This window comes from Pseudoliparis swirei, chromosome 6 (assembly GCF_029220125.1).
Source record: "Pseudoliparis swirei isolate HS2019 ecotype Mariana Trench chromosome 6, NWPU_hadal_v1, whole genome shotgun sequence".
In the NCBI taxonomy this organism is placed as follows: Eukaryota; Metazoa; Chordata; class Actinopteri; order Perciformes; family Liparidae; genus Pseudoliparis; species Pseudoliparis swirei.
Window position 1 is genome coordinate 9,035,555 of NC_079393.1, and position 14,541 is coordinate 9,050,095.

The 14,541-nt window shown below is 44.0% G+C and overlaps 1 protein-coding gene across 9 annotated transcripts in view; it reads right to left on the reverse strand.

Moving 5' to 3' along the window:
* The window catches only part of LOC130194903 (neuronal cell adhesion molecule-like), an 80,069-nt gene that overhangs the window by 3,671 nt on the left and 61,857 nt on the right, over window positions 1-14,541 (reverse strand). For 2 of the 9 annotated variants that reach the window (XM_056416112.1, XM_056416111.1), the window contains exons 9-30: window positions 13,846-13,957; window positions 13,531-13,715; window positions 13,213-13,347; window positions 12,462-12,605; window positions 12,248-12,359; window positions 11,999-12,165; window positions 11,280-11,427; window positions 10,899-11,023; window positions 9,707-9,808; window positions 8,740-8,937; window positions 8,437-8,507; window positions 8,015-8,240; window positions 7,782-7,897; window positions 7,490-7,694; window positions 6,394-6,516; window positions 5,811-5,990; window positions 5,049-5,084; window positions 4,466-4,564; window positions 4,086-4,202; window positions 2,918-3,079; window positions 2,121-2,252; window positions 1,290-1,368 (exon numbers count right to left, since the gene is read on the reverse strand). In XM_056416112.1, the coding sequence (XP_056272087.1) occupies window positions 1,290-1,368; window positions 2,121-2,252; window positions 2,918-3,079; window positions 4,086-4,202; window positions 4,466-4,564; window positions 5,049-5,084; window positions 5,811-5,990; window positions 6,394-6,516; window positions 7,490-7,694; window positions 7,782-7,897; window positions 8,015-8,240; window positions 8,437-8,507; window positions 8,740-8,937; window positions 9,707-9,808; window positions 10,899-11,023; window positions 11,280-11,427; window positions 11,999-12,165; window positions 12,248-12,359; window positions 12,462-12,605; window positions 13,213-13,347; window positions 13,531-13,715; window positions 13,846-13,957 (2,974 nt within the window). Of the gene's footprint in view, window positions 1-233; window positions 1,207-1,289; window positions 1,369-2,120; window positions 2,253-2,917; window positions 3,080-4,085; window positions 4,203-4,465; window positions 4,565-5,048; window positions 5,085-5,810; window positions 5,991-6,393; window positions 6,517-7,489; window positions 7,695-7,781; window positions 7,898-8,014; window positions 8,241-8,436; window positions 8,508-8,739; window positions 8,938-9,706; window positions 9,809-10,898; window positions 11,024-11,279; window positions 11,428-11,998; window positions 12,166-12,247; window positions 12,360-12,461; window positions 12,606-13,212; window positions 13,348-13,530; window positions 13,716-13,845; window positions 13,958-14,541 lie in introns of those variants that run through there. The other 7 variants (XM_056416117.1, XM_056416114.1, XM_056416115.1 and 4 more) reach the window with 7 other exon arrangements.

Sequence of the window (14,541 nt, forward strand, 5' to 3'; positions counted from 1 at the left end):
GACAATAACGCAAATGTAGAATATCACATCTCATCCTTTAAAAGAATATTAATTCTAATAATTTTCTGGAGGTTTTAATTGCTGGCGTCAATTAGAAAAAGTAAAAAAAATATGTTAAAAATAAAAAAAAAAGAGGGACAAACACATTGATCGGGTCAAAAAAAAAAAAAAAGGGGGGAGAGGAGGTGATTCATTTTCAAATCAAAAAAAACCTAAACACACAAGGGTTAAGAATGTACGGCGACTAGAGAATGGCTACTGGCCTCATATAAACAGTATTAACCAGCTCTAAATTTCAGTAATGATTGCTTACCTCCAACATGCTGATAATTGTATATAAGATCAATATGCATCTATGTACTGCTTATCTATATATATGAACAATAATTCCATTCAACACATTATTGCCTAAAGCAAGACCTATTTTCATATATCTGACCTTCACGCCGTGCATGTCACATATTATATATATATATATATATATATATATATATATATGTCGATATGTTTTCATCACAGGATAAAATCCATAAAACAGATTTATGTTTACATAATACAAAAATTAATGTGAAATATAAAGGCAAGACCATTTTAGAAATCGACTTATAAAAACAATTCAATAACGCGAGCTATACAGAAGTAAAGTGCTTTGTTTTTCTTTATTCTGCGTGCGGTTGGACTGAGGATGCTAACAAGCACATCTGGACGTCAGAAGGAATGTGATGTCATTTCAGTGATGTACAATCCTATCTGGGTTGTCTATGGAAGTAGTAATACACTAGGCAAAGTGTACTATGTATATATATACTGTACACAGGATGTTTATGAATAGATTATGCGTTGGGATGGGATTCGATGCTTGTTGCGTTGCAAATGATTCTAGCTTATATTGTTGTTTTCCTGACAGTCTTCTTTAGAGATTTAAAACACCTAAACGGCCAAATCCTTTGAACCTGAAGAATCCTGCTTGTCAAAAGACACCACAATGTCATATCAAACACACGCACGATTAGAGTCCGACACAAGTGGCATCCAGGACCTCCCAGAACCCAGAAAAAGAAAAAGATATTGTGCTTCAGGGTGGTAGAGGTTCAGATGAGGGGCACTTCTTCTTTTAATGTTGATCCTGGGTCAGTTATTGGTCAGCTGTAAAGGTTTGGAGGAGGGAGGGAGTGCAGAGCTCCAGCCCAGCCAGAGAGAGCCGATCTGGGCAGAAAGCAGGGCGGGGCAGGGGTTGATGGGTAAAATGGGGCTCTGGGTGCTCCAGAGGCCAGAGCACTTTCTCTCACCTGTATTCCCCAAAAGTACAGTCTTCATCTTTCATTGGCTGGAACTCTGGGTCTGTGTGTGCGTCCTCCTTCTCTTTGACTAGTGAGGGAACAGGAAGCAATTTAGACAAACCAGCTAATACAGGTGAGAAACAACCAGGAAGGTGTATTGTTAGATGTAATATTATTGTATTTAAGTTCTATATAATTCCTCATTATTCAGACTGAATGTGACAAAAAGCTCTAGCAGAATATTGATGAAAATTTGCTCTGTTTCTTGTTATAACCAGAACCGTTTCTCCATATAACAAGTTATGTTTCTTGTCATTACAACATGTATTATTGTATATGTATCAAATCTATGACTTTATTTTTTTTAAACTCATATTTGAAAAATATCGTAGAAAAAAAATCCTGTTAACACATAACACATCTAGAGATTTCCACATGTTTTCATGAGAAAGCTTTCCTGCTTCAATGGGACGAGTCCACATGTTGCTTTAGTGACACGTTTTTTTAACAAGATACATTGATTTTGTGTGGTGATAAGAATTTACATAATGAGAAATAAATGTCAAATGACCATGGAAAATGTGTTATAGTGTCAAAAATGTTTTTTGGGGAGTCTTTAATCAGGATATTAATCAGGATATTATTACAGAACGATTCTCTTCATGAAAAAAAGAAAAAGTAACTGTTTTTGTCATTTGTGGCAGCCATACACTGCCACAGATAGCCATGAAAACACACTGGAATTCCCCAAATCATTAAATCAAATAATTGAATGGTGGCAAACAGAAGCCCTACAGTGTGGGTTCATATACGAGTGGTGGTGTCTGTGCTCCTACCCACCTGGGTACTTTCCTCCCTTATTCCTCTGGATGAAGCAGATGATGAGGAGGATCAGGATGAGCAGAGCGATGGCACACATGAGGCCGATGAACCATCCCTGAGTGGCGATGTCCACCTGTCTGCTCGCCACAGCTGGCCAGAGGAGGAGAGGAAGACTTAACATTCATGACTGGACGATCTTTTTGCCACTGGGACGGGGAAATACAAACATTCATGCACAATCATGTGCTCAAAGAAATGTTTTTGTAGTTCTCTTGGCATCTATTTGTTTGAGAATTCAGATGACGAGTGCTTATTGTCACAGAAGAGGACAACTTTCATGTTAGAGAAGTTAGAGATCTCCTAGATTAAGCTAAAGGTGACTCGGACACATTATCGAAAAACCACATGAGTACACAAAGTGTCTCTCACGAGTGCACACACAGACGGCCACAGACACACACAGAGAGCACACAAACTGCACGTAGGGAGGTTGACTGTTGGTGATATTAGGTGGGGTATTATTCCACTAAACATATATCAAACTTCTATATGAGGATTACCAAAATCTACAGGACTGACTTCACGCTGAAATGAAACCACACAATCATGCACGCTGCCACACACTGTCTCTCTCTCGAGGCAGTGCGTGCCTGGCACACAGAGCCACCACAACACATCTGTTAAACCCATGCTGCACTGGATTATAACTACACAACGGCACAGACTACGACACAGTCCACACATGGGGCACGGTGCTAGGCCGAGCCAGGCCAGGCCAGGCCGAGGGGGAGGCGACCGCGGGGGAACTGCCTCACCTGGGACCGAGACCAACAGCTCCTCAGAGAGGTGAGGCAGCTGGTCGTGGTGACCTTTGGCCACCAAGCGCACGCTATAGGAGAGGCCCCCCTTTAAGCCCTTCAGCACAACATTCTGACTGCCGTTCACAAGCTTTTTCTGCCACTCCTCTTCGCCTTCACCTGCAGGAGGGACGTTCATGAAGAGAGGTACGTTTGAGGGAGCACACACTTCAAATGGGATCATGGGATGATGGGATCTAATTACTTTAAACATCTACTTATAAGCAAAAGTATGTCTATATTACATTTAAACTGTTAATATTCATGGAGTTATGGAATTCTAAAAGCAATTAAGTTTATGAATTCATTATTGCCCTGAAAGTGAAAGCCCACTGTAACTTAAGAGAGAACACAGCCCAACAACAGCGTGCTGCCAACAACAGGAAGCGTGACCATATACGGAAATGCTGCGAGTCGCACAGGGTGCCAGAACAACAGAAGTTTCTAGAGCACAATACAAAGTGCTGAAAACACACCCGGACCCTTGTTTTGTAACTCATTTCTCTCACGTGGCTCACGGTCTGTTGCTGTGCACGCCTTGTCTAATTGGTGGAGCTCTTTTCTCCGTTGAGCTTTCCTTCAGGCCATTTGCATGTGCTTCTCAAGTTGCAGTGTGTCGAGCTCTTGGGGCCACAATAATGATGCAATGTGGTGATGAGCTAAATATGAAATGTGTTTGACTGATGATCACAAGATTATCTTTTTGATGACAACATTTTCTAAATTACTGGGAATCTATGCTCATGATATTCCCTCATTGAATCCATTAAACAGTAGGTGGGAGAGAGCCATACTGCGACAACACAGTGTTTCATCCTCACTGCAGGTGGATAAAAACAATGGTTCGCGCTTCAGTCAAAATCGGTTGGCATAACAGCGCGTTCTGCTTTTTGCGATGTTCCAACGGGATTGTTAAAGGGAGCTGCATGCAACTCTAATCAATAACAGACCCAGTTGATTAGAAATCCAATCATATGCAGCCGTGTTTATCACATCTGGGTCCACGTTGGCAGGAGCCAGCGTCAACGTGCCAATATTTCTATTCACCTGCACGTGCCAATAATGAAGTAGGAGTCTCTTGCCACCTATGTGTGGAACTGGAATGACGGCGTCATGCTTGGCTTACTGTTCTCTTTGTATTCTACATAAACGTTTTGCTCGGGGCCCCAGTACTCCCAACTGATCAGCATCCCGTCTTCTCCAGACGAGGAGCTAACGTTCCCGAAAGGACTCACGGGCTGCGCTGAGCACACAAAAGAAGAGACAACCGTCAAGATCCGTCTGTTGGTCGAAAGACGGTCCAAGAAGTAGCAATTAATTTATTTGATGAAATAAATGAAGTCCCAATAAATGCTCTTAGCATCACCTCATCTAGAAAATGCAAAATGTCCCCTCTATGGGACGACGAGAGGATTATCACATCTTACCTCATAGCCTTACACAACAGCAATTTAAAATGGGAGCCAGCAAAAGTATACACAAAGCTGATGATGTAACAAATCGCACATGTACAGTCGTGGACTAAGATCGCAGCAGTGTCTATACCCTTGTCGGGCGGACCTTGTGGAGGAGACGGTGCAATGGGATGAGGGGTTTGCGTGTTTCCTGTAAACAACATGGAGAGGGGTGAAGACCGCACCACACACACACACACACACACACACGCACAGACACGCAAACACGTTGCACAGGCAGAGACACGCACAGACACCGAGGTCATGATACACAATGCACACAGTTCATTGGCATGCCAAGCAAACTCTCGGCATGCAGCAGGGAAGCATCACTGGCAGCCAGCGTGGAGGGAGTGAGTACGGGGGGCCGGAGGCGCCAAAGGCTACGTGAAAGAAAAAGAAGGGAAAAAAGAAGACAAAAAAACAGCAGAGACTCGGCTAGTTTTATCACATGACATCAAAAAAGGGCATCTTTATTGACGTGGCTTTGAACTTCAATCAGCATTTCGGTGGGCTGCAGCCACTAATAGGGGGGGGGGGGGTGGATTGCTCAACGAGTGCATGCTTGCGACGGGGTTTGAAGCTAGGGCTGCGTCACCAGTAAAAACGTGCGAGAGTGGAGATGCGAGCGGTACCTGCGCCCACATCCACGCCATGCCGTGATATTAGAGCTTGTAGAGAGAAATGGGACACACAGAGAAACAACAGAACAGGGGTCACTATGGGGGGGACCCCCCACCCCCGCCATCAGCAGGAACAACGCTCACGTCGCTCACGCCGAGGAATATAAGAGACGACGTGTCCGACACAGGGGTCACCTTATGCAACGATGCAACTGGATTACACTCGCGCTCCACTCCACGAGGAGCTTACGCACATCATGCTACTGAATGTAAAATGCTACAAATAAAAAAAGACAATGCCGTGGAATAGTGTGCGTCGTACACGGTAAGATGAAGAGGATTTCACATTCACAAAACACACAACAATGTTCTCTCATTATCAATTCATGTCTTGAGCATTCTTTGAGTGAATGGATGGTCAAAGTGCTTTTGGCTGCCCTGCCCTCATCAGGATGGCGTCTGAGGCGGAGTCTGGTTTCCTCACTTATACATCACATCAAAACTACATTAACATCACCTTGTTGCCTTCTGATGAAGGCAAGACAGTCACGCATATAGTGAATGAAATATGGTGTGCTGAAGAGTTGTGTCATGCGTTTTCTTTTTGCATGGATTACATACTTTGTAAATATGTACTGGAGATGAATATTGCATGTTCGGATTCTCTCACCTGAGTTACATATATTATAATTCACGTCAATCCCCTTTCCAGTGGAAGAAACGCCGATACAATTACGGTCATTTATTTTGAACGGTCTGTATTTGCTGACTTACCTTCATCGATGACGGTGACGGCTTCCTGAGAAACGACCAGGCCTGCTCCCCTGACTGTTTTTGCATTCAAATAAAACTTGTAGCGCGTGCTGTACTTGAGGTTCAGCAAAGTGACTGAGGACTCATTGGCGGGCAGCGCCAGCTCCTCCACTGGGCCCAGCTCATTGGAGTTATTGACGACTGGGATGGAGGATGGGGGACAGGAATATTGGGACGGGGATGGAGGTTGGGAAGTAATGAGATAAGTTGAATAGAGGGAGGAGGAGGAGGAGGAGGTCATAGATGGGGTCGGGGTATTAATGATGAGAAAGGCGGAAGTGAAAATGTTTGGGGTTCAGAGGTAGAATAGAAGACGGGAGTGACAAAAGTTGATTTGTTAATTTGTGCTGTGATTTATGAAAAATAACTTGTTTGAAATGCTCTTAGTACTACTCTGAATGTTTATTATTCATTTGTGTCTATTTTATAATCTCTGAAAGAGATGACACTACAAGACATACAAAACTACGACGACATACGAAACTACAAACTACATGAAGGAACTAAGCAAAGATCTAGAAGTCTTAAAGAAGAGAGTTCTCACCTGGCTGATATTTGAGGGTGTAGCCAGTGATGCGTCCGTTACGGTCGTGAGGAGGACTCCATTCAAGGGTCAGAGAGTCCAGGCTGGGGTTGGTGACGAGCAGGTGTGAAGGAGCACCCGGCACTGCAGAAAACACACATAGCATGAAACCATACACAACGTCATCATCATGTAAAGACAGGGCAACAATATTTGTATATATAGACTTTAAAATTCTATAAACAAATATGAATATATATAGACATATTTGTTTATGGAATTTTAAAGTCCCCCTCTACTCACAAATGTGTGCTTAACTTCAAGTCTTCAACGAGTAGAAGCTGAAGCATGATTGTGTGACATCACAACGAGTCATCACTAGTTTGAAGGCCAATCGTGGTTCAAGTGTGATTTGGAGACTTGACCCGGTAAGTGAAATAGAAGCCACAAACTACAAATTATTAGCTTATGATTGGATTCTGGATTGTTTTTTTCAATGAGGGGAAAAGAGGAAGATGTGCATTTAATGGTAGAAATGATTACCTAGGTAATTAATTTATCAGAGATATTATAAAAAATGACATTTTAAGATGTAATAATCATAACACTCAAATGTGTGTGATTTGATGTTCTAATAAAATCCCAGTGAAAAGTCAGAGCGTGCTCAGCTTCTGCACTGTGACATTTTCCCTAGTGAGACAGAATATTTGATCGGCAGTTATAAAATGGATTTAAATCAAATCCCTTGCAATTGATTGGACCGCTGAAGAGCAGTCTGGCTTAGAATGCAGCACGATGCAGAGCGACACACGCGCACACACACACACACACACACACACACGCACACACGCACACACACGCCACTCTAATGTCGCTTAAAGCTTCACATTGATTGATGGGTGATGTCATGAATCTGTTGAAATCGACTGGTACTCGCTAATGTAAGCGCACACGCCATCTTTCGTTTTACAGGAAGGAAATAGGATTCTATTTTGATATAAAAAGGGAAATTTCGTATTTTATTCATGTAAAGTGTGAATTGGGTGCACCAGAGGAGAGTCCGTCTCAGTTGTGATATAATAAAAAAGAAACAAAGAAACAGAGAGAATTCCTTTACCTCCTTCCGGCGTGTTGAACTGCAGTTCGGCGCTGGGGGGGCCCTTTCCCTTGCCGTTATACACCCTGACATTTAAGGAGTAGACACTGAAGGGGTGGAGGCCGGGCAGCTTTCTGTGGGTGTGCTTCCCACTGAGGATCAGGACCTGGTTCTCCACAAGATCGGGGTTGTGCTTGTGGAGGCTGTGCTTTCTCCAGTAGTACACCTACAAGTTACAGAGTGAGTGTACAGTATGAGTTGTGTGTGTGTGTGTGTGTGTGTGTGTGTGGGCATGTGTTCTTTTGGACTGTACCTTATATCCTTCGAGATGTCCTCGTATGAATTTAGAGGGCACAGGATCCCAGTGTACCTCTGCCAGAGTGCTATTTATCCACATGACCTTCACATTATCTGGAGCTGCTACTGGCACTGTACAGCACGCAAGGAAACATCGTGAATGTTTTAGCTTTCACAGCCGAATGCATCCCCTCCCCCCAGACTAGTAATAATTCATTTTAAAGGGTCGCAAGAGTCGATCCAACTCACAGTCCTCCCCCGAGTGGCCGTGGGCGATAGCGGGGTCAGGTCCCGCTCCATAGTCGTTCACTGCCTGCACTTTGAGCTCATAAGGAACAAATGTGGGCGTTCCAGACACAACGAACTTGGAGTTGTTCGCCACGGTCACTCTGGTCCATTCGCTGTCCACCACCTTCTGCCTCCACATCACTCTGTAGTGAAGCCCTGGGCCGTTCGACTGGAGGCCTGACAGCGGCTGCAGAGGAGAACGTTTTCCATCTTATTTTTCATTACTTAATGTCTTCAGGAGAACAATGAAGGTTTTGGTCGGATGATAGAAATCTCATTAGACCAGGCAATAACACAGGACGAGGACACGTTCCTCACAGTGCTCCCTGGACAACAGTAAATGCTTCAGGATTAAAACTGATGGCTTTATACAACTTTATTACCTTCCATGAGATCACAAGATTATCATGTTCTGTTCCAGATCCCTTGACACCTGTTGGGTTCTCGTCCGGAGCTAAAACCAAAGCACAATAATAAAGACAATATGAAACAGTATCCCAAAGAAAACCTTAAAGCCGTCACTGAGGCTCAGCTCAAAATTGGATGAATATGTTTTCTTACTTTGTTTACTCCCAAAACAGAGAAATAATCATCTGTAGATTCTGTACGTCACGTTTAAGCACGACACAATCCAAAAACACACAAGGCCATCAGAAACTCCACAGACAGGGCGGAGGAGTCGGTACCTGCCGGTTCTGTCTTAAGCCCTCTGGAGGGGATGCTGGGCCGGCTGAACTCCACGGCGTTGAGGGCCAACACTCTGAAGGTGTAGTGGACGTAGGGCGACAGCTTGAGGTGCGCTGTCGTCCTGTTGCCGGCGACCTCGGTGAGATTATGCCAGTGACCTCGGTGGTGCAGCGAGTTTTGATACTGGATCAGAAATTCTGTGTAAAACAAAAAAAGAAGATGATTATTGTTGTTCAGGACTGGTTGCGCAATAGACTGCATGATGGTATATTTGCATAATGAAAATAAATGCCCTCAAGAATTTTTGGGGATACTGTAACTCAAAAGAAAAATGTTTTGCTCAAATGTGTGAATATGCCACGCTGCCAGCACTCTTCTGTGGATTATTTAAAACTTCACCATCCAACCTCATTGGAGCCAATGATTTCACGCTGACCTCAGCTGTCATTGAAGTACACTTCGTTACAGCCCCTTTCAGTCTGACAGAATTGGCGGATTTTTCCCTTTTTTCACTGACTTTTGCAGATTATATTATTAGTTGATTGTAATTGTGTTTTTTGCAAATCATTCGAATTGTGTTCACATATCTATCAGCTAAAGATATGTGAAAGATTACATCATTCAACAGTGAATTTAGCGATTTAGTTTTGCATCTTGATACATTTTGGTAGACTCATCAGAGAGATTTTTTTTTTTTGTCAGCAGGCATCTTTTTTACTATATTTTTATGATCGATGTCCAAAAAAAATTCATCTACCTACCTACAATGCAACTTAAAAGCATCTTGAATTAGAAGCTCCTTGCATCTCAAATGCCCACTTCTTTCAATCGACACACCACAAACAGGCTTTCCTTTGGAAGATAATACAAATATCTCTATTCATACGTATAAAAAGTGAAATGTCCCTTTGTCTTCACATAGAAATATCAAACAGACACCGTCATACAAACACACTTCAGACCTACTCTGAATAGGGCTGTTGTGTTCATCCCCGGGGATCCAAGTGAGCTGAACACTTCTCTTCTTGTGGTCTGTCAGCTCCAGGTCAGTCGGGGAGTCGGGCCGCTCTGGAGGAGAAGCAGCACGGCATCACAGCATCAGCACACAGTTACAGTGAGAGAATATGGAGGGTTCATGCCACGAGAAGATGGAGCCAAAACGAAAGAGGATATCCGGTTTACATGAATGTGTTTCTTTGATAATAGCATCATAACAAATACTGAGCATGTCGGTTTGACCACACTCAGCTTCCAGTTACTGCTCGGTGTCCTGCGCTCTGTGATGCACATGCAGACGCTGCATCATGCAAATGAAACGCCTGGCGCTCAGCTGAGCATCTCCCATGATCACTCTGCATGAAATAGAGTCTCAGGCTCACCAGAGAGGTTCAATTGATGCTCGCGTTTTGCAATTGTAATGATCGAGTGAAACGCATGCTCGGAATAAATGAACCATGAAGAAATGGCACATTTGATAGATTCCAGCCGGTGCTTTGAGGAGACGTCTGCTTTACAAACTATCTGGAGGGTACATGTCCTCCCTTTTGGTTAAATGTTTCGTGCTCAATGCATTCAAACTGTATGCACTTATGTGATAATGAAAGAAAAAAAACATACAATACATTTTTAAAAACATCCCTTTGAGACAAAAAAATACATAAACATTGGTGAATCAAAACGAAATAAACAACATAAAAAATGCTCTGTGATTGTCAAAAATAAAGCTTTGTGCCACATGCTTCAATGACAAAAACATCCAACAAACATCACAAGCCCATGTCAGCTGAGCACATCTGAGTGCTGCAGGTTTACCGTAGTCAACAGCTGGTATCGTGGCCTCTGCCAGGGAGGAGGACAGGAGTGAAATAGTGAGTTTAGTGGTCAGTCAGCCAGAAGAAAACAAAGAAGATTATCTGGCTCGCTAACAAGGCAACAATCAAATATTCATGCTGCTGACACGATATGCTGACTAAAGCCGCCCTGTCCCTCTTAAGCAAACTCTCAGGCAATTAACCTTGACGGGCTTGAAAGGCCATCTGTCATGTCAGTTATCGGACAGATTCGCTTCTGCGGGAAGAGCTGCGATGTAGAGAAGTTAAACACTTTCATCATTTGTGAGTTTGTTTTTTCGGACTCTGTGAAATTGAGCTGAGCGTACCGACAACAGTGAGCTCAGCGCTGGCTGAGTCGTGGTCCAGAGTGGTGTTCATGACGCAGGTGTACACGCCCGCATCGTTCTCTGTCACATCGGTGATGGTGAGGCTGTCAGAGTCGACGATTAATCTGTGAACAAAGCATTCATGCAGACAGTTTAGCAATCTATCACATCGTGTGGTTTACAGGTAGATGCTGACTCAATCCAATATACTGTATATACTATATACTATATTATAATACTTGTTTTGATTTAGTTAATTGTTTTACCATGTCTCTTGTTTGCACGTTACCCTTTGCAGCTGTAATCCCCTAAATGTCCCCACGGTTATCTTATGTTATAACTAACGTAGCAAACACCGGTGTGAGAAGTGAGACGCCTGACCTCTCGTCATCGGGCAGCTCTCCGTCGTCTTTGAGCCAGGTCATGGTGGGGATGAGCGAGGGGTCGTGTTTCACTTTGCACTCAAACACCACAGACCTGCCCACCTGGACCACTTTGTGCTCCGGCTGCTTCAGGATGCGAGTTGGGTCTGACGGGAGAGGGAGGGGAGAGTCAGTCAAGTAAAATCAACCTCATCAGTGTGAATAAACAGAAAGCATGGGTTTGGAATAGAGCTGATATTTTTTATTTTTTTGATTGATCAAAATAACCATTTTGGTGATTAAACCTTTTTAAAAATAGATACATAATGTCTGTTGCAGTAACGTTTACAAAATCTACAAAATCTATTCTATTTAAAATAAATATTAGTTTTTATTCAATGGACTTTTATCTTGGATGTTCCAATAATTGTTGTTTCCACGATGGTTCTTAAAAATAAACGACCAATCCTGTGATATCTGCGCCGATAAAGCTTCATGTTTAAATGCGTCAGCAGATATGACCCAATGATAATAAACTAATTCCCCCAACGAATCATTTTCAATCCTGGGTCTTCTCTCGACTCTGTTTTTTGGGTAGCATGAACACCGTCACCACAAATGTTTGATAAATAATAAACATTTGCTTCTATCATAAAGATCCCAAAGCAATAGCATTGTGTGAGTTATAATCTCTCTTGGGCGATCACATTTGGATATGAAGTGGAGACCCACTCTCACCTTTGACCTCCAGATAGATGTGGTTCTCGTTGATACCGAGGCTGTTTCGGGCCACGCATGTGTATCTGCCACTGTTGTGATCTTGAGCTACGTGGATCTCCAGAGTCCCATTGTCGTGCAGGATGTAAGGGTCTCCGTCGAGGGTACTGGACCGGCTGTCTTTGAACCTGAGGCGAAGAGGCATCCCCCCACCGTGAGCTTTCGAAGCGACACACAACACTTTCCTCTGCGAAGGGTTCATTAACTCACCAAGTAATTTTAGGGATGGGTGACGCGAAGGAATCGCAGTCGAGCAAGGCCCGGTGATTTTTGATGACCTGGTAAACTTTGTTGGCTGCAGTCAGCACTCTGGGGGTCTCCGCTGCAGTGAGGCAGAAGCAATTACCGCCACGTTATTTATCGGAAATCAATGAACATGGAGAACAGCGTTCTCGTGCGAGCGGCTGTTGCGTGGCGAACTTACAGAGCACATTGACGAACGCGTTGGACAGCAGGTACCCGTAGTCGTTGGAGACGTTACACTGGTAGACGGCGCTGGCTCCGGTCTGCACATCAGTGAAGATGATGGTGTCGTCCTCCACCTTTCTGCTGAGGTCCTTGGGGGAATCTGTGTGTGGATAGCAGAGGTTACAGATGTAACTCTGGCTCTCTGAATGACGGGTGAATCTCACTGAGAAGACATTTCCTCATTTACATCATCACTTTGGTCATTTAAAATGTGTGTTTGTAAAACAAAACACAGGGGAAAGAGAACATGGTTCTGTCCAAAGGCAACAACATCTGCCTCAAGCACCTCTAAAGCTCATTAATTAAATGTATTTCTGTCCCGTATTATTGTGGAGAAATTAATATTTTAAAGATGTTGTCAAACACGCTGGCGCAAGGTTAACACTTCTTAAAACTTCACAAAATGTAAACAGTATAATCAACAAGTTATGGTTTATATATTTATTGGCTAGGTGTCGTGCTGAGCAACCTCAGGGTGACAATAATTGGCGCATTTTCAGAAAATGTTTAACTATTTATTTTTTGACAATTCTAGTCCCCGTCATTCAAACTCAGATATCGTAGATATAAAACATCAACCATGTGTGGATGAAAATGTGACGCAATACCCGGAAACCAAAATCATGTCTCAAATAATGCATGTAGACATCCCAGCTGCTCTAAAGTGAAGGAGGCCGTGAGGAGGAGCAGGAACAGGTTGCACTCACTCTCGATGGGGATGCCGTTCATGGCCCAGGAGACGGAGGGCTTGGGCGTGCCGCTGGCCCTGCAGGTCAGCACACCGCTCTCTCCCGGAGCCAAGATGAGGTTCTTGGGCGCGCCGCTGATCCAATATGGAGCAGCTGGAAATAGAACAGAGGGCTGGAGAATTAATCACCGAACGCGCTGCCCTGTTGGCATCTGTGGATAAATCCATTAGGAGATGGAGGGAGCATGAAGAGACAGAAAGAGGGATTGACTGTGTCGTCGGCACGTGGTGAAGGCGCGGCCCCGATGGGACGCCGTGCACTCCATCACGGACGCACCTTTGACCGTGACGTGGATGGTGTGGTGCACCGAGCCCAGCTGGTTCCGGGCGGTGCAGCGGTAATCTCCCGCGTCTGATTCCGACGCGTCCACGATGCGCAAAGTCTTCTGGTACTGCAGGAAAGATGTTCGCTTGGCTGGGAGGTCGCCGCTCACTTTGGTCCAAGATACATCCGGGGTGTGCCTGGACTCAAGTAGAACGAGAGAGACGGAGAGAGAGGGAAGAGACAAAACAAAACAAAGGATGAAGACACTTAAGCAGGTGGGCACTTGAGGCTTTCAGGGCTGAAGTGATGGAGGATTCTTTCACTTACAGTCCTTCGGCAATGCACTCCAACTCCAGCACCTGTCCTCTCAACACCATCTTGGAGCTGGTGGGGCCAGATGGGATGAGGAAGGTCGGCTTCCTCTCATCTGCTGGTTCTTCTATAGTTACACACACACAAAGAGAACTATTACCAGCTCTTCTGCATGCGTCTACAACGGGGTGAAGATCCAGGCCTGGAGCAGACCCGTCACTCTCACTCTCCTTTCTTCTCCGCGGTTTAATGAAACCTCTCTCCTACAATGGGTCTGCAATGCACGGGCACTGAGCCACTTCATTACCACTTTCTCATATTTTATGGTTTTATTGTCATGTTGTGTTTTACTGCACCACATTCTGTGGGTGTTTACAGCCAATCAATCCCCCTCTGGGGTTATAATGTAGACCCAAATGTATCTGACGTAGAATTGAGAATCAGAGACATGACAATTTGCTTTCTGCAAGTAATCTGCTAGTCCGATAATAAAAAAGTCAGACAATGTGTTTTTGATGATGGTAATGGTGATAAATTAACACCCTGGCATGTGAGCAATTTGATGAGAAACTGCTTGCATGTTTCGGGTTAGAGAATAGAGAGAAAGCAAAAGATATTTTGAGCAATTAGAAAAGAAGTGAAAATGATTGGTGGCAGAGAGATTAACAACTAGGTGCACTTTAAAGTTAGGCCGGGCAGCGGGTAAAGAGT